Source organism: Chiloscyllium plagiosum, chromosome 24, assembly GCF_004010195.1.
Source record: "Chiloscyllium plagiosum isolate BGI_BamShark_2017 chromosome 24, ASM401019v2, whole genome shotgun sequence".
NCBI classification, from domain to species: domain Eukaryota; kingdom Metazoa; phylum Chordata; class Chondrichthyes; order Orectolobiformes; family Hemiscylliidae; genus Chiloscyllium; species Chiloscyllium plagiosum.
In genome coordinates, this window is record NC_057733.1 from 53,946,435 (window position 1) to 53,967,417 (window position 20,983).

The 20,983-nt window shown below is 43.7% G+C and overlaps 1 protein-coding gene across 2 annotated transcripts in view; it reads right to left on the bottom strand.

Moving 5' to 3' along the window:
* The window catches only part of utp18 (UTP18 small subunit processome component), a 44,106-nt gene that overhangs the window by 1,584 nt on the left and 21,539 nt on the right, over window positions 1-20,983 (bottom strand). For both annotated transcript variants that reach the window (XM_043715164.1, XM_043715163.1), the window contains exons 6-13: window positions 20,119-20,244; window positions 19,793-19,967; window positions 18,345-18,445; window positions 14,086-14,176; window positions 13,093-13,216; window positions 8,514-8,688; window positions 5,430-5,572; window positions 406-442 (exon numbers count right to left, since the gene is read on the bottom strand). In XM_043715164.1, coding sequence (XP_043571099.1) covers window positions 418-442; window positions 5,430-5,572; window positions 8,514-8,688; window positions 13,093-13,216; window positions 14,086-14,176; window positions 18,345-18,445; window positions 19,793-19,967; window positions 20,119-20,244 — 960 coding nt within the window. In that variant the 3' untranslated portion in view covers window positions 406-417. The remainder of the gene's footprint in view (window positions 1-405; window positions 443-5,429; window positions 5,573-8,513; window positions 8,689-13,092; window positions 13,217-14,085; window positions 14,177-18,344; window positions 18,446-19,792; window positions 19,968-20,118; window positions 20,245-20,983) is intronic.

Below are 20,983 nucleotides of genomic sequence, written 5' to 3' on the forward strand. Positions count from 1 at the left end.
TCCTGACCTCTCCGCCCCCACCCCACTCCGGCCTATCACCCTCACCTTGACCTCCCTCCACCTATCGCATTTCCAAAACCCCTCCCCCCTACCTTTTATCTTAGCCTGCTGGACACACTTTCCTCATTCCTGAAGAAGGGCTCATGCCCAAAACGTCGATTCTCCTGTTCCTTGGATGCTGCCTGACCTGCTGCGCTTTTCCAGCAACACATTTTCAGCGGAGGTCATTTACTACCCACTGTAAATTACCATCTGGCATTGAGGAACTGCCCTCAGATGGAGTGCAAATTGGGAAATTAGTGGCTGAGTCCAACTCCCTGTGAGCAGCCAGCAAACACATACACTACAATTTTCACACACAACTGTACATGTAAGTAACCACAGGAAAAATGGACAACCACTTACCAAAGTCTCAGATTAAAAGTCAGAATAGTGCTTCAACCTAGGAAGAAATCAAATCATGTAGGAATTGAGTCAAAGAACAGACTATTTGAAATATTTAAAAGTAAACATAAAATGTTCTGGACATTTTAAACCCAGATTTTGAGGGCAGTCCTTTCATAATTGGTGGCACTGGTGGTTCAGTGGTTAGCACTGCTCCCTCGTTACTCCAGGTTCAATTCCAGCCTCGGGCCACCGTGTGCATTTTGCAGGTTCTCATTGTGGTTTCCTCCCACAGTCCAAAGATGTGCAAGTTAGTTGGATTGGCCACGCTAAATTGCTCATAGTGTCCAGGGATGTGTGGGTTAGGTGAGTTCGTCATGGGAAATGCAGGATTACATGGAAAAGGTAGGGGTATGGGCCTGGGGGTGGGATGCTCTTCGGAAGGCCAGTGTGAACTCCCTCTACACTGCAGGGATTCTGATTACATAGAGAAAAAAATAATTCCACAACAACAAAACATTTGGCAAGTGTGAAGGGACAGGCAATTAGAGTACAGGTTATAATACAGGTCATACAGCGCGAGCGAGCGGCAGACACAGAGCAAAGACACACACACACAGACACACAGAGAGAGAGAGACAGAGAGACAGGCAGACACACAGAGAGAGAGAGAGAGAGAGAGACAGAGAGACAGGCAGACACAGAGAGAGAGAGAGAGAAAGAGAGAGAGAGAGAGAGAGAGTACTGCAGGATCAAAGAAGGATAACCAAACTTTCTCAAAGACAGTAAGAGTTCACAAGATTCTAATATTGAATAAGAAAGGATTGGTAGATATGCTCTAATTTGTTAAATTATCTAGAAGAAGCTGCTGATCTGAAAACAGCAATCATAAAGTCCCGGTGCCAAGGAGGTGGGTACATTGGAAGGGGACCGTTGTACCCGGTGTGGTCTCCTCTACATCGGGGAGACAGGACGCTTTCTTGCGGATCATTTCAGAGAACATCTCTGGGACACCCGCACCCACCAACTCCACCACCCTGTGGCTGAACACTTCAATTCCCCCTCCCATTCTGTCAAACACATGCAGGCCCTGGGCCTCCTCCACCGCCAAACCGTTAACATCCTATGCCTGTAGGAAGAACACGTCATATTCCGCCTTGGGACCCTGCAACCACATGGGAAAAATGTGGATTTCAACAGCGTCCTCATTTCTCCTCCTCCCACATTATCCCAATCCCAAGTCTCCAACTCGGCACCGCCCTTCTGACCTGTCCATCACTCCCCCCTGACCTGTTAACTTCTCCCTCACTTTCATCTACCTATCACTTTCTCAGCTTTCTTCCCCCACCCTCAGCCCCCTCCCATTTATCTCTCTGCTCCAGCACACAAACCTCATTCCTGATGAGGGGCTTATGCTCAAATCGTCGATTCTTCTGCTCCTCAGATTCTGCCTTACCTGTTGTGCTTTCCAAGCAATACACTCTCAATATAGTAATAACCAAACCATTGCTGATGGAAAATTCTGGAGCGACTATGAATTATAATTTCAGCTAAGGAAAGATAGGACTTAATTGAGGGTGGCATGGTGGCTCAGTGGTTAGTACTGTTGCCTCACAGTGCCAGGGACATGGGTTCAAGCCCACCCTCAGACAACTGTTTGTGTGGAATTTGCGCATTCTCTCTGTGTGGGTTTCTTCCCATAGTCCAAAGATGTGCAGATTATGAGGATTGACCATGCTATAGTGTCCATGGATGTGCAGGCGAGATAGATTGGCTGTGGGATCTGCAAGGTTACAGCATAAGGTAGAGGGGTCAGTCTGGATTGGATGCTCCTCAGAGGTCAGTGTAGACTTGATGGGTCAAATGGCCTGCTTCTACACTGTAGGGATTTCATGACTTTGGGTTGTTTGATCAAATAAAGTATTGAAGTATTTCAGTTTGTTGAAAATTGGAGGGTGGTTGTAAGAGATAATAATAAATAATCGCAAGTTATTTATATCATATTCTGACAAAGGAAATATCCCAAGAAATACTTTACATACTGGACACAGAGCCATAAATAGTATTAGTAAGAGGGATTTTAAAGAATTCTCTTAAAGAAAGAGAATTAGACAGAGTTTGGACTGGGATAGGGAAAGAATTCCCGAGAATGGAAAGTGTAACTGAAGGAACAAATGTAATGTACATATGTCAGCAATTTGGTAGCATTCCACAGACTAGGAAGAGCAAGACCATTAAGTGATCTCAATACAAAAACATATATTGAAATTTGAGAAATCATGAGTTTGGGAGCCTTTGTCGGTCAATGTGATGGATAATAGGTGAAAAAATATCACAGGCAATTTTAGAGACAGAATAAAAGCATTCACTTGTCCTCAAGAGCAGTTCCAGATATAAAGTAAAGAGAAAAAAAAAAGTGAAGAATAAGTAAGTAAGGACTTTTATGGTACAGTGGTAGGGTCCAACCTTTGACCCAGGAGGCTGAGGCTCAAAGCCTCCTGCTCCCGTGCTGTGTAATAATGCCTCTGAACAGATTGGTTAGAAAACATCTAAAGAAGGAACAATTGGGTGAAGAACACGAGATTATCATTCCTGATATTGTACTTCAACAGATTTCTTTTAAAAATATATTTTTATTGAAAAATAGATCTTTTTAAATATTACAACAAATACAAAACAATGCAATTCAATACAATACAAAGAAAGAACACAAAAAAGTTGATAAAAAAACAAAACCTGCCCTTACGTACGAAAGTATAAATGTATATAGAAAAATATATATTAAAAAAACCCTAACTAACTATTTGACTAAATAAATAATAACCAACAACAAACTAATACATAGTTATAACTCAACTCAACCAAACAAAACAATCATAATTTTGCAGTTGTTCCTCCCTGGATATTGGACTCGTAAAACACAATTGTTACAACTATATAAAAGCCCTTGTTAGTGTGGCAGATAAATATGTGTCCAGGTATTCCAAAAAGGGCTGCCATGTCTTAAAGAAATTCTCAGTTACGTGGTGTACCATACTTGTGAGAAAATCCAAGGGGAAATGCTCTACAACAATCTTCCGCCAACCTGACAAGCCCAGGAGATCCTCAGATACCCAACTTAGCAAGATATTCTTTCTTGCGAAGGAAGTGAGGATGTCGAAAAGTTTTTTCTTATGCGCATCTACAGGGAACACACTGGGCAGGCCAAGAAAAAGAGAGATCGGGTTCGTCTCCAACCCTACACCCAAAATCCCTTCCATTGCACCCGCCACAGCGCTCCAGTATGTTTGAAGCCTACCACAGAACCAGAGACAATGGGTAAGAATGTATATACCAACCTTGCATTTGGGACATGTTGAAGATACCCCTGGTTTAAATTTTGACAAGTGGACCCTGTGGAGAATCTTCAACAGTGAAGCATGGGCCCTATTGCAAATTGATATCTTTCCTGCATTTTCCCAAATACCTTCCCATGCCTCTGAGACCTCAACGCCTAGCTCTCTCTCCTACATCCTGTAGAGTCAACTGAACTCATCTGAGGGGTCACCTCCCAATTGATTCTATAAAATGTTATCAGAAAGTGTACTGTTAACACTGAATCCGCCCCCTCCCCCCCACCCCCCACCGATTGAATCCTGAATCTAGCATCCCCAGTTGAAAATCCGCATACCCACTCTAGGTGTAAGAGAACATGTTTTGCCAATATTGCCTTCCCTCTGCCGAATTGCCCTCCATGCTTTAATAGCATTGATAACTATTGGGTTATGGTAATATTCCTTAACTGTCCTCATTTTGTCCAAAAACAGCAAGCAAGTAAGGGGGCACCTTGCCTGAGAGTTTTCGGTACCTAACCATATTGAAAGAAGGTCCCCACAAGCCCAATCACTCACGTAAGATAAAAGCGAACTTAGTGGGTAGTTTTCAATGTCTGGAAGGTCCAATCCCCCCAATGTGTGAGGCAGTTGCAGTTTAGCTAATCTCATGAGGGGTTGCTTATGATGCCAAATAAAATGGCTGAACCAGCGTTCAATCTCCTGAATATTTGCTTATTGAAAATCAGGGGAAGCATCCGTATAGGGTACAACAAACGGGGGAGAATATTCAGCTTCATCAGCGCTATCCGACCCAATCATGAGACCAGAAGTGCCTCCCATCTTTGAAGGTCTTAAGATTATATTAAGATCCATACAAATGGCCTCTACCAATGTTTCAATCACCAACGTAAAAAGCAGTGGCGAAAGAGGACAGCCCTGCTGGCTGCTGCAACAATTTAAAAAGTACTTGATCGTAGCCCATTGGTGATGACCGCAGCAAGAGGGTCACTGTAGAGAACCTTTACCCATCTTGTAAAGACTTCACCCAAGTCAAACTGCTCCAGAGTATAAAAACGGTACGGCCACTCAACTCGGTCAAATGCCTTCTCAGAGAGAGACAGACACAGCGTTCGAGAGAGACAGGCAGACACAGCGTTCGAGAGAGAGAGACAGACACAGAGAGAGAGAGAGAGAGCGAGAGAGAGAGAGAGAAAGAGAGAGAAAGAGAAATGGATACTGATAGATAATTAAAAAGATAAAAGGAGACAAAGAGAGTGAGTGAGTGAATGAGTGAATGAGTGAATCAGTCAAAAGAAAAGATATAAATGAAAATTTCCTAAGCAAGAGTGAAGTCAGATTGTGATCGGGCACTGAAATAAGCTAAATTCCAATCCTAATTGCTTGGTGGTTACCCCAGTTTGCAGCTTATCATACAAGGACAGAATTCTCAAAGACAGCTATCAACATATCTGGAGAGACCTCCACAAAAGTCAAGCAGCTGTGGGAAAGTTCTGTGCATCAGCCTGAACCACAAACCAGTAGCTGAAGAGAAAGCTTATCAGTCAGAGTAGATTAACAAGAAAGAGGAATGACAGAAGCATTAACCTCCAAACTACTGCTCCCAAGGAATATGCGTGAATCCACGATGAATACACAACCCAAAACAAGACACCCGTATGAACCACACTTAGACAGCCATGGTCAGTATAGTAAGCCTTATGTTAAGCACACCTGTACAGCAAGGCTTTGCCTCGGTTCGTGGCTATGGAAAAGAAGCCACTCCTGGGGGAAAAGTCCATTTCCTGCGCCAAGTAAATAGCCCTCTGACCAACCACTTGGAAATTGGCAAATGCCGTAAAAGATGGGATGTGGATCTGTAGAATAGAGAATTATTTATTAAGAAACACTTCAGTTCAAATATTAGAATTTTAGAGTCCCTACAGTGCGGAACCAGGCCATTCGGCTCAACAAGTCTACAACAACTCTCCGAACAGTAACATACACAGACCCATTCCCCAAACACATTACCTTATATTTACCCCGACGAATGCAATCTAACCGACACATCCCTGAACACCAAGGGCTATTTTAGTATGACCGATTCACCTAACCTGCACATCTTTGGATCGTGGATGGAAACCGGAGCACCCGGAGAAAACCCACGCAGATATGGGGAGAACGTGCAAACTCCACACAGACGGTCGCCCGAGGCTGGAATCAAACCCGGGTCCCTGGCACTATGAGGCAACAGTGCTAACCACTGAGTCACCGTGCTGCCCATTTGCAAACTCCACACAGACACAAATATCAATTATAAGCCTGAACTAAAGCTCCAAATGATTGCAGGAGGCAGAAACCCTCACTGCACTGAAAATCATGTTGTGACCTCCACACCTTAGGACTGCAATGACAAACTTTCTGGGGTACAGCTGATGCCCCATGGAATAGTGGGAGATCCGGTACACATTGTTAAGATCTGCTTGTTGATGTGGAGCTGAGTTTAACAGGGCCCTTCCGTAGTTCAGGAGATTGCTTCCTCCATAAACGGACTAGCTATGATTTCTCAGGACATTTTGGTTGATAGCTGTTTGTAAAGCTCCAGCTCGTTCCATCAGAGGAGCTGAGTATAATGTTCAGCAAATTCTTCTTGGCTGGGACTTCCTCCTGGTGAATTCTGACATGCTGCTGTTTTATTTGAAGTGAGTGCGACATATGTCACATTGGCCTCATTTTCATCAGAAACACTTGCAAGTGTGAGGAATATGATAGGCTGGACAGCTTTTTTAAAAAATAGCCGAGAGCGTGGTGCAGGAAAAGCACAGCAGGACGGCGCAGTGGCTCAGTGGTTAGCACTGCTGCCTCAGAGCATCAGGGACCCGGGTTCAATTCCATCCTCGGGAAACTGTCTGTGTGGAATTTGCACATTCACCCCGTGTCAGTGTGGGTTTCCGCCGGGTACTCCAGTTTCCACCCACAGTCCAAAGATGTGCAGATCAGGTGAATTGGCCATTCCAAATTGCCCATATAGTGTTAGGTGCATTAGTCAGGGGTAAATATAGAGTTGGGGAAAGGGTCTGGGTGGGTTATTCTTCAGAGGGTCGGTGTGGACCTGTTGGGCCAAAGGGCTGTTTTCATACTGTAGGGAATCTAATCTAATCAACGTTTCATGTATAACGGCTTATGCTTGAAATGTCGATTTTCCAGCTCCTCAGATGCTGCCTGATCAGCTGTGCTTTTCCAGCACCACATCTCTAGCATCTGCAGTCCTCACTTTCTTCTAGTTTTTTTTAAATATGAGGAAGATTGCTCCACAATTCCCCATTTATCTGCCTATGGAGGAGGTGATTCCAAGCTCCCTCCAGCTGTCGTTATGACCACTGAGGTGTGGCTGACCCCTCTGTTCACTGCGTACTTCTACAGCATCGACCCGGCTTAACTGAAGGACGGAGCACTGAAGGTGACAAGAGTCACCTCAGTAACGCCAAGCGGGTCACAGAGGACAGAGATGATACCATCATGATTGACAGAGCTACAAAGTTTAAACCTCAGCATAAGAACACCATCTCCCAGGTCATCTGCACATGCAGCTTTACTCCCCAACAATGTCATAAGAGTCAGAGATTTGTAACACAGGAAAAGACCCTTCAGCCCATCGTGTCCATGCAGATCTATAACAACTAAATGACTATTCTCATCCCATTTTCCAGCACTTGGCCTTGCACGCCTTGGCATCATAAATGCACATCCAAAGACTCCTTAAACATTGAGATGTGCCATGTTCTACTGCGCTTTACAAGCAATGAGGGATTCTAAAAGTATTTAAATAACACTACAGCTACAATTATAAGTTTACCTGAGATGTTATATTTTCCATCTGGTTTATGTTGGCCAAACAAAGTATAATTGTGCAACAAACGTTCATGATCCCAACCAGTGTGAGAGCTGCATGAATATCAATGAGGGTCACGAGGATTCCTCTTTGGCTGAAGGAAGTCTACCAGAGCTGATTAAAAATCAACGCGTATAAGTCAGTCCCTCATTTCATTGTAGTAAGCTAATTGAGCAGAACATTGAAAGGCTTCATTAATCAAAGAAAATGGGTAGAGAAGAAAAAAGCTTAAGCTCAATAACTTTCTCTTCAGCCTTGTTTGCTTAACAAGGACACGTCACACAGCCACAAAAATATCATTGATGACCAAACTGTCCGAGTGGAACTGAAGCTAGTGCTCCTCACCTACAACAGCTCAGACTCTGATTTATCGATTGAATAAGTTAACAGCACAAAGAGAAAGAAACTAATTCCTCTCGTGGCAGACTCCACGACAAGGGGGCATAGCCCTAAAATTACAGAATCAGAATTGTTATGACACAGGAGGCTATTCAACCCATTGTGCCTGTACCAGCCCTTCAAACAAGCATCATTACCTTGTGCCAACTTCCTGCATGTACCCCATACCTTTACATTAATGATCTGGGCTTTGCTGTGCAGGGGACAATTTCAAACATACAAACAAGAGGAGGCCACTCAACCCTTCATGCTCTACCATGTAATACATTCGTGGCTGATCTGATTTCAACCTTAACTCTACATTCCTGTCTATCTCCGGGATAATCTTTCTTCCCCTTGGTAATCAAGAATCCATCGATCTTGGTCTTAAAAATATTTATAGATTCTACATTCCCTTTTGAGGAAGAGAATTCCAAAATCTCAACCCTCAGTGAAAAATAAGAATTCAGTTCCTCCAATGTCTTTGCTTCAAACCGAATTAAAAATGCTGTCCTCTCCATTAGGTATTGGTCAGAAACATCACCTACCATTTTGACCGCGTGGTCTGTGGACTTAGAGGCAATCGCTAAGATCTCTGTTGTTGGATTAAAGGCTAGTGATGTCACTGCGGTAACCAGGTTCCTGACAACTTTCACAGGTTTAGGTTTAGTTTGGTGTAGGCAGGTATCTTGGGAATAAACATTCACAATTCCAGAACTGGACCTGTTAGGGAAAGTAAAGAGCGAGTCATGAAGCTGCTTTTCATTGTTAGTTAGAATTAAAGGAAATACTATAAGAGAAGAAATTACCACCCATTTTCCATCATCCTCAGTCATGTGATGCTGCATTAATAGAGCTGTGACTAATCGAACAATCATAATCTCTTATCAACCTTTCTACAACAGATCCAGGCAGGAGGACAGATAAAGCACCCAGTGCTGCAGAACTTTGGGAATCTGTTAGTTGAGGGTGATGTTTTGATTTTGACACCAAGAGGAGCTATTCAAAGGGCTCCATGGTATCCTCATGAGCTGGTATTGCTCCACACTATAAAGATGGCCTCTCCTGCAATGCTGCACTCTCTCAGATCATCCAGGCCACAGTCATATTGAATGAGGTATTTATCTCATTAAGATGGAGATGAACTTGTTCACAGGGTAAGACAGGCTAAACGCCTAATCCACCTCTTGGGTCCAGATTCGCTCCTGAATATAGCCAATTTCCTTGACAAATCCAGTCCTATTTTGGACCCGTGAGAATATGTTTACTGTGTTTGCTCCATTCAAACTCAAATGTCAATTCTAATTTATCACAAAATCCATTTGTTAAAAATGTTAATTTAAACTGTAACAAATGATGCAGGTTTTCTAGCGAAGCAAGGCAGCATGTGGTTAAACTGCCTGGGGAAGATGTGGTGAACAAAGATTGTGCCCCAGCTTCACCATCACACGTTCACACCGGAGGATTTCCATGAGTAACAAGCACAGCAGAGGGTCACTGATTCTCACTTGACAATCACATGTCAACCTAATTAAAAGGGTGAGTAATGCACTCCTCCCAATTGTAAAAGCATTGTGATAAGGGGGTGGAGGTGGCATAAGAGTGATATTTATTTTGGAAACAAAGAAAGGCTTATAACTGTACAGAATTCAAATACACAGATTAGGTACAGCAAAAGGAATATATAAACCCATATCATACTGTGCAGAGGGAAATGGTATGAAGGGAACTCTAATGAGACTTGTGTTTTGTAATCCTCTTGGACGTAACACCACTATAAGGACCTAAAGCAATAAGTAAGTAAAAGATCCACCATGGATTAAAGGAGGATTACGGAGCTATTTTCTGATCCTGCTGGGAAAGCTCAACATCATATCTGTTGAGTGGTTTGTGCTTGGCTTAAGGATAGAGCAGAGAGAACTCAGAATCCCTCAAAACAAACCGTCACCGAAAAACCCAAAACTTGAGGTATGGCAGAGCTCAAATAACTCAGTGCTGGAATTCAGAATATAATGTATTTCAATATGTTAAAGAAGATTGTTTAATGCTCAATTTCTCAGATCATGCAGAAGAAACGTTCTCTCCTGGAGTATATAAGGACGTTAAGGTGAACAAACACACTGTATAATGGCACATATTGTCAACAGATCTGGTTGAACCTCCCATGTCCCTGTTACTGGGATTAATTAGGATGTCCTTTGTTACTGTGATCAGGTGCAATGCCACTCAGCCAAACTCTAGAGAAACTGAATCAGTAGGAGGGCCTGACACTGAATCAATGGAGGATGCCTTTGCAAACCTTTAAAACTTCAAGTTAATGGAGAACTTCAAACCAGGATCTACAGGAAAGACACACACGCACGCACGCACACACACACAAATATTTAACTACAGAAACAATCATCCACAAATGAAGCTGCATTAGGACATTATTTCAATGAGCCACAACACATTGCAGCACAGAGGAACTATGAACAGTAGAAGAAAAATACCTATATACCTTATTCAAGAAGAACAGGTACCCAATAAATACAGTCCGCTGATTTGTCACAAACCCAAACAAGCAGACACAACGTGCCCAGAAACCCTAACCACATTATCAAACATCAAAGACATCTTGGAAATGATTTCCAGAGTACTCAGACCCCTCAGCATCAGGGTTAAACTGTCGCAGCACAGGGATGGGAACCTGAATTGTAGTTCCAGTGTACAGGAGGTAGAGGGTAGTGAGGTCAGGGATAGGTTTACAAGGTCACGAGAGGGCACCTGCAATCAGGATGTTGGTTTGAAATGCATGTACTTCAATGCCAGGAGCATCCAGAATAAGGTGGGTGACTTTGCAGCATGGGTTGGTACCTGGGAGTTTGATGTTGTAGTCATTTCAGAGGCATAGCTGGAGGGGGGAATAGGAATGGTTGTTGCAGATTCCAGGATTTAGATTTTTCAGCAAGGACAGAGAAGATGGTAAAAGAGGAGGGGGTGTGGCATTGTTATTACAGCAGCTGAGAGAACGTTTGAGGACTTACCCACTGAGGTAAGAAACAGGAAAGGAGAGGTCACTCCGTTGGGAGTTTTCTATAGACCTCCGAATTGTTCCAGGGATGTAGAAGAAAGGATAGCAAAGATGATTCCCGATAGGAGCGAGTGTAACAGGGTAGTTGTTATGGGGGTCTTTAACTTCCCCAATATTGACTGGGAATGGGTCAGTTTTTGTTCGGTGTGTGCAGGAGGGTTTCCTGACAGTATGTAGACAGGCCAATAAGGGGCAATGCCATATTGGATTTGGTACTGGGGAATAAACCCAGCCAGGTGTTAGATTTGGAGGTAGGTGAGCACTTTGGCAATAGTGACCATCATTCGGTTATGTTTACAATAGCAATGGGCAGGGACAGGTATATACCGCAGGGAAAGAGGTATAACTGGGGGGAAAGGCAATTATGATGCGATTAGGCAAGATTTAAGATGCATAGGATGGGGAAGGAAACTGCAGGGGATGGGTACAATTGAAATGTGGAGCTTATTCAAGGAACAGCTACTGCGAGTTCTTGATAAGTATATTTCTATCAAGCAGGGAGGTAGTTGTCGAGAGAGGGAGCCATGGTTTACTGAAGAAGCTGAAGGCCTTATCAAGAGGAAGGAGGAAGCTTATGTGAGGATGAGGTGTGAAGGCTCAGTTAGGGGCTGGAGAGTTATAAGTCAGCCAGAAAAGATCTAAAGAGAAGGCTAAGAGGAGCCAGGAGGGGACATGAGAAGTTGTTGGTGGATAGGTATGTCAGGAATAAAAGAACGACAAGAGTAAGATTAGGACCAAAGACAGTGGCGGGAAGTTGTGTGTGGATTCGGAGGACACAGGGGAAGCACTTAATGAACACTTTTCGTCAGTTTTCACACTAGAAACAGGTAATGTTAGTGAGAATACGGAGATACAGGCTACGAGATTATATGGGATTGGGGCTGACAAAGAGGAAGCTTTAGTAATTTTGGAAGATCTGAAAATAGATAAGACTCCTTGGCTGGATGGGATTTTGAGAAGCCAGAAAGGAGATTGCAGAGCCTTTGGCTTCAATCTTTATGTCATCATTGTCGACAGAAGTAGTGTCAGAAGACTGGAGGATAGCAAACGTTGTTCCCTTGTTTAAAGAGGGGAGTCGGACAACCCTGGTAATTATAGGCCAGTGAGCCTTACTTCGGTTGTGGGTAAGGTGTTGGAAAAGTTTATAAGAGATAGGATTTATCATCATCTAGAGAGGAATAAGTTCATTAGGGAGAGTCAACACAGTTTTGTGAAGGGTAGGTTGTGCCTCACTAACCTTACGGAGTTCTGCGAGGTGATAAAACAGGTGGATGAGGGCAAAGCGGTTGATTTGGTGTATATGGACTTCAGCAAGGCCTGAAGTCCACACTGTAGACTATTGCACAAAATACGGAGTTTCACACTTGAAGGTAATTTAGTGGTTTGGATCAGAGCCTTCGACTAGCTAAAAGACGACAGAGGGTGGTGGTTGACGGGAAATATTCATCCTGGAGCTCAGTTACCAGTGGTGTGCCACAAGAATCTGATTTGGGGCTGTTGCTGTTTGTCAATTTTATAAATGTGGGCGTAGAAGGATGGGTTAATAAATTTGCGATGACACTAAGATAGACAGAGTTGTGGATAGTGCTGAAGGATGTTGTGGGTTACAGAGGGGCATAGATAAGATGCAGAGCTGGACTGAAAAGTGGCAAATGGAGTTTAATGCGGAAAGGTGTGAGGTAGTTCACTTTGGAAGTAGTAACAGGAATGCAGAGTACTAGGCTAATGGTAACATTCTTGATTTGGAGATATACGTGTTGGACTGGGGTGTACAAAGTTAAAAATCACAACACCAGGTTATAGTCCAACAGGTTTATTTGGAAGCATTAGCTTTTGGAGCGCTGCTCCTTCATCAGGTGATTGCCTGTTCCTTCATCAACCATACTACCAGTGCTTCACCTGAGGCTCACCGATGATGTTACCCTGTACAGTGACAAGATGTCTAAAAACAAACCTTCCAGCTCAGCAAGCAAACTGACAATGTGAATCAGTGGGAAAGGATGCATTGCACTCATATTATCTGTCAGAAACCTTCAGGACAACATTCTACTCACCCACAAGCCACATATTGCCCATTCCGAGAAACAGCAATAGACATTCCTCTCAGGCAGCCTTCGTCAATGAACCTGGTCAGACACTTCCTACTCTTCACATCCCAAATATAAACTGCTCCGTCATCTAGAACAACAGCATAAAGAGGATAGAAACTGGTTAGAAATTGAGAATGTACAATCCTGACCTACCCCACCCATCACGAACACCAGTTAAAAACAAATGCTGCAACTCAGCAATTCATTACATTTGTTCAGGGGCCACCTAATGGACCAATTCAACCAGAACTCTCTTTCACTGGTACTCAATAAATCTGTTGCATTTGCAGTGCTCTGTAGAACCTGACATCTCAGACAGGTAAAAGGTGACTCAAATAAAGACATTCAAGATGCAAAGAAAACGGATTTTAGTTGGACAAAGTCAAAAAGTGTGGTGCTGGAAAAGCACAGCCGATCAAGCAGCATCCAAGGAGCAGGAGAGTTGACATTTCGACCATAAGTCTTTCATCAGTTCTTGTTGTTGATAAGTGAATTTTATGTTGATATACCAGGAATGAGCTGTGCAACTGGGAAGATTGAGACAACTGAAACAGCTGAGGTGAAGGTGGTACAGATAGAGATTGGGATCAGGTGGTACGGGGAGAGAATACAGGGGCAGGAGCAGGTCTTTCAGCCTTCAAGCCTGTTTCACACTCAGTGAAATCCATGGTTAGATACACTGTACAGTTACAGCACAGGACTCAAAAACTGCAAGAGTTGTGACTTTTATAGATGATAAGAAAATATGGAACTAGGACTGTTGCAACATAGACCAATGTATATTAGAGGACAACCTTCCAATTGCATACAGAAAAACTATTTTAATCTCTTCTAATTGCTTGATTGGCAAACGGGTTATACACTGTATTCCCAACAGTTATTTGAACCCCAGCCTGATACTGATCTCAGTCCCTCCCTTATTTTCAAATCTAAAACCAGATGAGAATATTTGCTTACCAGAATGTGCGTAGATTGTACTCCCATCAGGAGAGAAGGTGGCTGCCATTGCCCTTCCATTAATCTTCATACTACCCACAAATTCCTTCGTCTGCAGAAGGAACAGAAATATAATTGTTTGGCATTAAACATTAAATTAGATTAGACTACTTAGTGTGGAAACAGGCCCTTCGGCCCAACAAGTCCACACCGACCCGCCGAAGCACAACCCACCCAGACCCATTCCCCTACATTTTGCCCTTCACCTAACACCACAGGCGATTTAGCATGGCCAATTCACCTAACCTGCACATTTTTGGATTGTGGGAGGAAACCGGAGCACCTGGAGGAAACCCACGCAGACACGGGGAGTATGTGCAAATTCCACAGAGAGAGAGAGTCGCCTGAGGCGGGTCTCTGGTGCTGAGAGGCAGCAGTGCTAACCACTGTGCTGCCCATAAAATTAGGCCATCAAATAAAATTATTTACTGCCCCACAAAACATGGAGCAGCAGGTGAGCTCCAAGCATGAACGCACAGGTTACAATGACAGACATGCAAGAACCAATCCCTGGTCTGTGCCTGGGAGGCAGGGAAGGATAAACTCATCCCTGGTAGGTGGGGAAGGAGATTATAATTGTCAACTTCAGTTCATTCACTTTTCCAAGCTTCCCTCCCTAGGTGCTGAAGGGAAAACCTGTCAGGATTATTGAGCCCTGACTGTCAGAGGTGGATGCATGACCAGCAAGTGTAGCTGTGCACCTTCCACATCACATTTTGGTCCACACATGAAAAGTGGCCACTCAGGCAATGCTTTCCACCTTCCCCAGCAGCCTGCCAGATCTTGGAGCTCTGAGACATACTGAGGATTCCCTCGTCCCAACCTTTAGGCTCACTCTTCCGGGGCAATCTGTTGTGTCTGCACGGGAGGGGCTGAATGTCACCTTCTGTCTCCCCTACTGGCTGATATATAGAAAATAGAAGGGTGGGTTGGCCGTTCGAGCCTGCTCCACCATTCATCATCATCATGGCTGATCATCTAACTCAGTCCCCTGTTCCTGCATTCGCCCATCATCTTTGATCCGTTTAGCACCAGCTGCTATATCAAACTCCTCCTTGAAATCATGCAATCTTTTGGCCATGACTACTTTCTGTGGCAGAATTCCATAGGCTCACAGCTCTCTGGTTAAAAACATTTCTCTCCATTTCAGCAAACTCAGATCACATGTATAGCACTACAAGGATGTTCCTCAATGTTAGGGACCATAAATGTAAAAAGCAGAAAACACCAAAAAAAAAAATCAAGGAAAGCAGAAAAACAATTGTTCTCGCCCTCAGCATGAACAGATCTCTGCTAACCATTCAGAAATTAATTTGCACAAGCATGAAATATTTAAGCTGTGCTAATTCCCAGGCAGCACATATCTGATGTGACAGATGACCTGTAATTTTCAGAGCAAAGTAATAACACTGCAGTTTCATCTCAGGAACCATGTGCATAATGAACAAGGAAGTGGTGAAACCTAATTAATTTGTCCTGTCAGCACTGCAGACCAACCCACGAGTATTCCCAGAGTTACTGGGCACATAATCTCCACATCCACATTCACATGGTGAACACATGCATTTTTAACCATTTTATGGAGTGCTTGGTAAAAGTGACAGCTCAAAAAGTAAAATGCCTTAGTTTACAGACTCAGCAATTACACCAATATGTTTGTAGCTAACAGATGGGAAAGTTGGAAGTTCTACTCAGATGGGAAATTCTGATAAAATTATGTATGAATTCTAAACTTTGGTGAAAGAGACAGTCTACAAAAGTGGTCACTGAAGGATGGCATTTGTTCAACAATGGTATACAACATTTGTTTGCCTGCAAGTTTATCCTGAGATTCCTGCGCTCCTCTAATTTGAACCTCCTGAGCACCCTTGATATATGTGACTCACTCCACCATTATGGCTGTGCATTGAGCTGTCTGGCCCCCAAGGTCTGGCGTTCTCACCCTACATCCCTCTACCTCTTTACTGTTCTTTTGTCCTTGGAGAAGTTTCGTAAACACTATTCCTTTGACTGAACTGCAAGAACAGATTAAAATTTGGAGTCAGATTTTCTTCTACACCTGTCTTGTGAAGGGTTTGGGATATTGTTATTAATTAACTCATGGGATGTTAACTGGCAGCTCTGGTTTCCTTGGTGTTCAAGGTAGTGGTGGTGAGCTACCTTCTTGAACCACTGTTGTCTATGTACTGAAGGTAAACCCACAATGCTGTGAGGGAGGGAGTTCCAGAATTTTAACCGAGCGAAAGTGAAGGAACAGCAATATATTTCCAAGTTAGAATGATGAGGGGCTTGGGGGAGGTGGATCTTGGAGGTATGGTGTATCTGCTGCCTTTGTCCTTCTAAATGAAACTAGTTGTGGGAGTTGGAAGGTGCTGCCCAAGGAGCCTTGGTGAACTTATGCAGAGCATCTTATAGATGGTATGCACTGCTGCTAAAGAGGGTCAGTGATGGAGTGCAGTGACAATTAACTGGCTGCTTTGCCCTTGATGGTATCAAGCCTTTTGAAGCTATACTCAGCCAGGCAACTGAATAGTATTCCATCACAGAGTCCAGTTCAGTTTCTGGTCAATGGCAACCACAGGATGATGATAGTGGGGAATCAGCAGTGATAATGCCCTTGAATGTCATGGGGCAGTAGTTAGATTCTCCCTTGTTGGAGATGCTTATTGCCTGACACGTGACCTGGCTATTGTCCAGGTCCCGTTAATATTTGAACATAGACTGCTTCATTCTCTGCAGAGTCACATACAGTACTAAACATGGTGCAATTATCAGTGAATGCCCCCATGTCAAACTTCTGACCTCATGATGGAGGGGTGGGCATTGATGAAGCAGCTGAAGGTGGTTGGGCCAAGGACACTAACCTGAGGAACTCCTGCAGAGATGGGATGACCAACCACCAACAACCATGACCACCTTACTTAGCATCAATTTATTTTATGACTACAACTAGAACAGACTTTTCCCCCCGATGAAAGCTGACTGTAGCTTTGCTAGGCTCCTTGATGTCTCTGTTAAATGCAGCCTTGATGTCGAGGGCTGTCGCTCTCCCCTCCCCTCTGGAATTCAGCCCTTTTGTCTATGCTTGAACCAATGCTGCATTGAGGTCAAGAGCTGAGTGACCCTGGCGGAACCCAAACCGGGTGTCACTGAGTGGACTGCCTGCATTTGCTCTCACCTCGGCTGTCCCAGACACTGACTCCCGTTCTCACCCCTGGTCACCTCAGGTCGCTGTGTTGGAACAGCACAGGTCATACAGCCTTACAACATGGAAAGAGAGCCTTCTGTCCATCAAGCCCACGCCAACCGTGTTCTCAAACTAAACTAGCCCCTTCAGTACTATCGTTGGAATGTTGTCAGGGCCCATAGACTTTGCAGCATCCAGTGCCCCTAATCATTTCTTCATACTACATGAATCAAATTCACTGAAGACTGGTAACTGTGATGCTGGGAACCACTGAGAAGGCCAAGATGGTTCATCCAATTGGCACTACTGGCTGAAGATTGTTGTGAATACTTTGGCTTTATCTTTAGCACTGATGTGCTAGGTTCCTCCATGATTGAGAAAGGGGATATTTGAGTGAATTGTTTTAATTGTCCACCACCATTCACAACTGGATGTGGCAAGATTGCAGAGTTCAGATTTGATGCCTTAGTTGTGGACTCACTTAGACCTGTCTATCACTTGCTGCTTACACCTTTTGGCACACAGATAGTCCTGTTTTGAAGGCTCATCCAGTATTCACTTCATTTTTCAGTACACCTGGTGCTGCTCCTCGCACGCCTTCTTGCACTCTGCATTGAACTTGCGTTAACACCTGGTTTGATGGTAATGGTAGAGTGGGGGATATACTGCTCCATGAAGTTGCATATTGTGTCACAGTACAATTCTGTTTTCAGTTTTATTCTGTTAAAGACACTAGAGAGATCCAACTTGTCATTTGCTATTGAAGTTAGTGATTAAAATAATGTCTGGGACAGCCGAGGTGAGAGCAAATGTAGGCAGTCCACTCAGTGACACCCGGTTTGGGTTTCGCCAGGGTCACTCAGCTCTTGACCTCAATGCAGCATTGGTTCAAGCATAGACAAAAGGGCTGAAATCCAGAGGGGAGGGGAGAGCGACAGCCCTCGACATCAAGGCTGCATTTAACCATAGCCAATTTATGGTTAGTGATTTCAACTAACCCAGGAGCTTACAGAGTTGATCCTATGCAACTTACCTTCATGGAGAGAAGGTGCAGATACCCTGAAGTCCCAAGGAGCAGCAGAAACAAGCCATCTGGTGAAACTTCAAACTCTTTAACTTTCCTTTCCTCTAACCCTACAAACACAAAAATCAAAAAGCTTCAGAGACAAGAGTATAGTGAGAGATTTCAGGAGAAGTAACCATGCCTGATGTAAGCTTGCAGTAAATATTGCAGAAGACGGAGGTCTGAAATTGATAAAGAAAATGCTGCAAATACTCAGCAGGTCAGGCAGTACCTGTGGAGAGAATAGTGTTAGCATCTCTGGGGTGATGAATGACTTCTAGCTTTCTCTCTCTCTCTAACATGACAAAGGAGATAGCCAGGTTGCATTATCGCTAGACTCTTAATCCAGAGGCCCAGGTAATGGTCTGGGTTCAAATCCTGAATTTCAAATTGCATAAATTAATTCAATAAAAATCTGGAATTGAGTCTAATGATGACCATTGTTGATTGTTGGCAAAACCCATCGAGTTCACCCGGTCCTTGATGGAAAGAAACTGCTGTCCTTACCTGATCTGGCCTATATGTGGCTCCAATGTGGGCAATAAATGCTGCCCTAGCCAATGATGCCCATATCGTGTGAATGAATAAAAGAAAATTACAGAGACATATATCTTTCCATTGCTGGGAAACAGAGAAGCACTTGAGTGCAACAGGTAGCTGCTTGACTGCTCGTGAAACAGTCAGGAAGATGAGATACTTTCAATACGCAGGACACCCGAATTTTCAAAATTACTCTCTAACCTCAAGATGTATACAAAACAATTCTTGCACAACAGCAGGTCAGACACTTTCTCCTCTCACACTATAGCACAAGGCAGAAGAGGTGACACCCCCATTCCACAGAGACCAGTGTCAAGAAGCTCTGCAATGCAAGCTGATCCAGAAAAATACAAGTGAGATCGTGGAAACAGAGCTCAGTATTATCCATTTATTCCGCATGCTGCTATGTGATGGAATAATGCTGCAAAATAGTTTCTTATTTTTCACATTTCTATTGTAACTTTCTTTTGAAGTTCATTTTTCACCATAGCCTTCACTGGATCTCTGTTCTCATCCTCTCCTGCTCCAGAGATTGATCTTTTACTAGCCACACCTGTATTCTTTGGAACCCTCCACACTCTACTTGATCTTCTGCTGCATTTGCTTCCTTCACATACCTTGTTAAAACGTGAGCACATTGTATCCAACCTCACCTTCCACTCCCCAATGCAATTTATCTTCTCTATCTATTGCTCAGCTTCCCCTTTTCTTGTGTTTTAAACCCACTCTTCAAGGTGACAGATTTCTGTGAAAATGAACTCGAGGATTTTAATTATTAATGCGGACTTCTGATTGTCGATGTGTCAAACTTTTTGCCAACTATTCAAGGAGACTGGATGTTCTGGGAAATATAGTTTTAGAAGGGCAGGAATTCTCACCTCTGACATTGTAGACAGGAATGATTTTCCCAGCCATCATATTGTACATGTAGAACATCTTGTTGTTGATGGCAGTGGCGATAACCTGCTCTCCATCTGCACTGAAGCGAGCTTTGTACACAGGAAACCGCTCCAGGTGAATACTCTGTATCTTGGGGTTTGTCTTTTCATCAACCTGAAGTGGAATGAACATTGGTAGCTACTAATCTGAATCAGTCTGGCTCATGGGCCACAAACACTATCAAGCACTCTACACTTACACAAAAGGGCACAGGATAAACATTCAGTATTGATACTCCATGCGGCGGCAGGATTGGAAAGCCTACCTGAAAGAGTGAGATGGACTGATCAAGCCCAGCAGTCATGATGACTTGAGCAGCTGGATGGAACTGTGATGCTGTTAGCTTTACATGTGACGGTCTGGTGTAGTTGGCATGTCTACAATGCTTTATCTATCAAGAAGCAATAAAACTTGTCAGAACAAAGAAACTAGTTTTTCATGCAAGCAATCACGTTAGTCCAACATTCTCACCTTCAGTGGCATCTTCATCAGGGTATGGACCCTTGGTGTGAAGAAATCACTCAAGAAGCTAGCCTTCAACAGAGTCCTGAGAGTTCAGGAAAGATATCACAATAGGCACTTTGCTTGACCACCCAATGGAAGTGACAGGCAGCAAAAGCCACCTGATCTACCTGACCTCAACCAAGAGAGTGCAGCCAGTTGAACTGCCCCTCACTCATCTCCAGGCTGAGCGAACCAATGGTGGGGGCTCATGTCTCCTTGCTCATGCCTCACTTTATATTTGCCAGGAATTGGTGTTGGAGAGACTGTTAGGTCTGAAGATTGATAAGTCCCCGGGGCCTGATGGTCTACATCCCAGGGTACTGAAGGAGGTGGCTCGAGAATTTGTGGATGCGTTGGTGATTATTTTCCAGAGTTCGATAGATTCGGGATCAGTTCCTGAGGATTGGAGGGTGGCTAATGTTGTACCACTTTTTAAGAAAGGTGGGAGAGAGAAAGCAGGAAATTATAGACCAGTTAGTCTGACCTCAGTGGTGGGAAAGATGCTGGAGTCTATTAAAAAGGATGAAATTACGACACATCTGGATAGTAGTAACAGGACAGGTCAGAGTCAGCATGGATTTATGAAGGGGAAATCATGCTTGACTAATCCTCTGGAATTTTTTGAG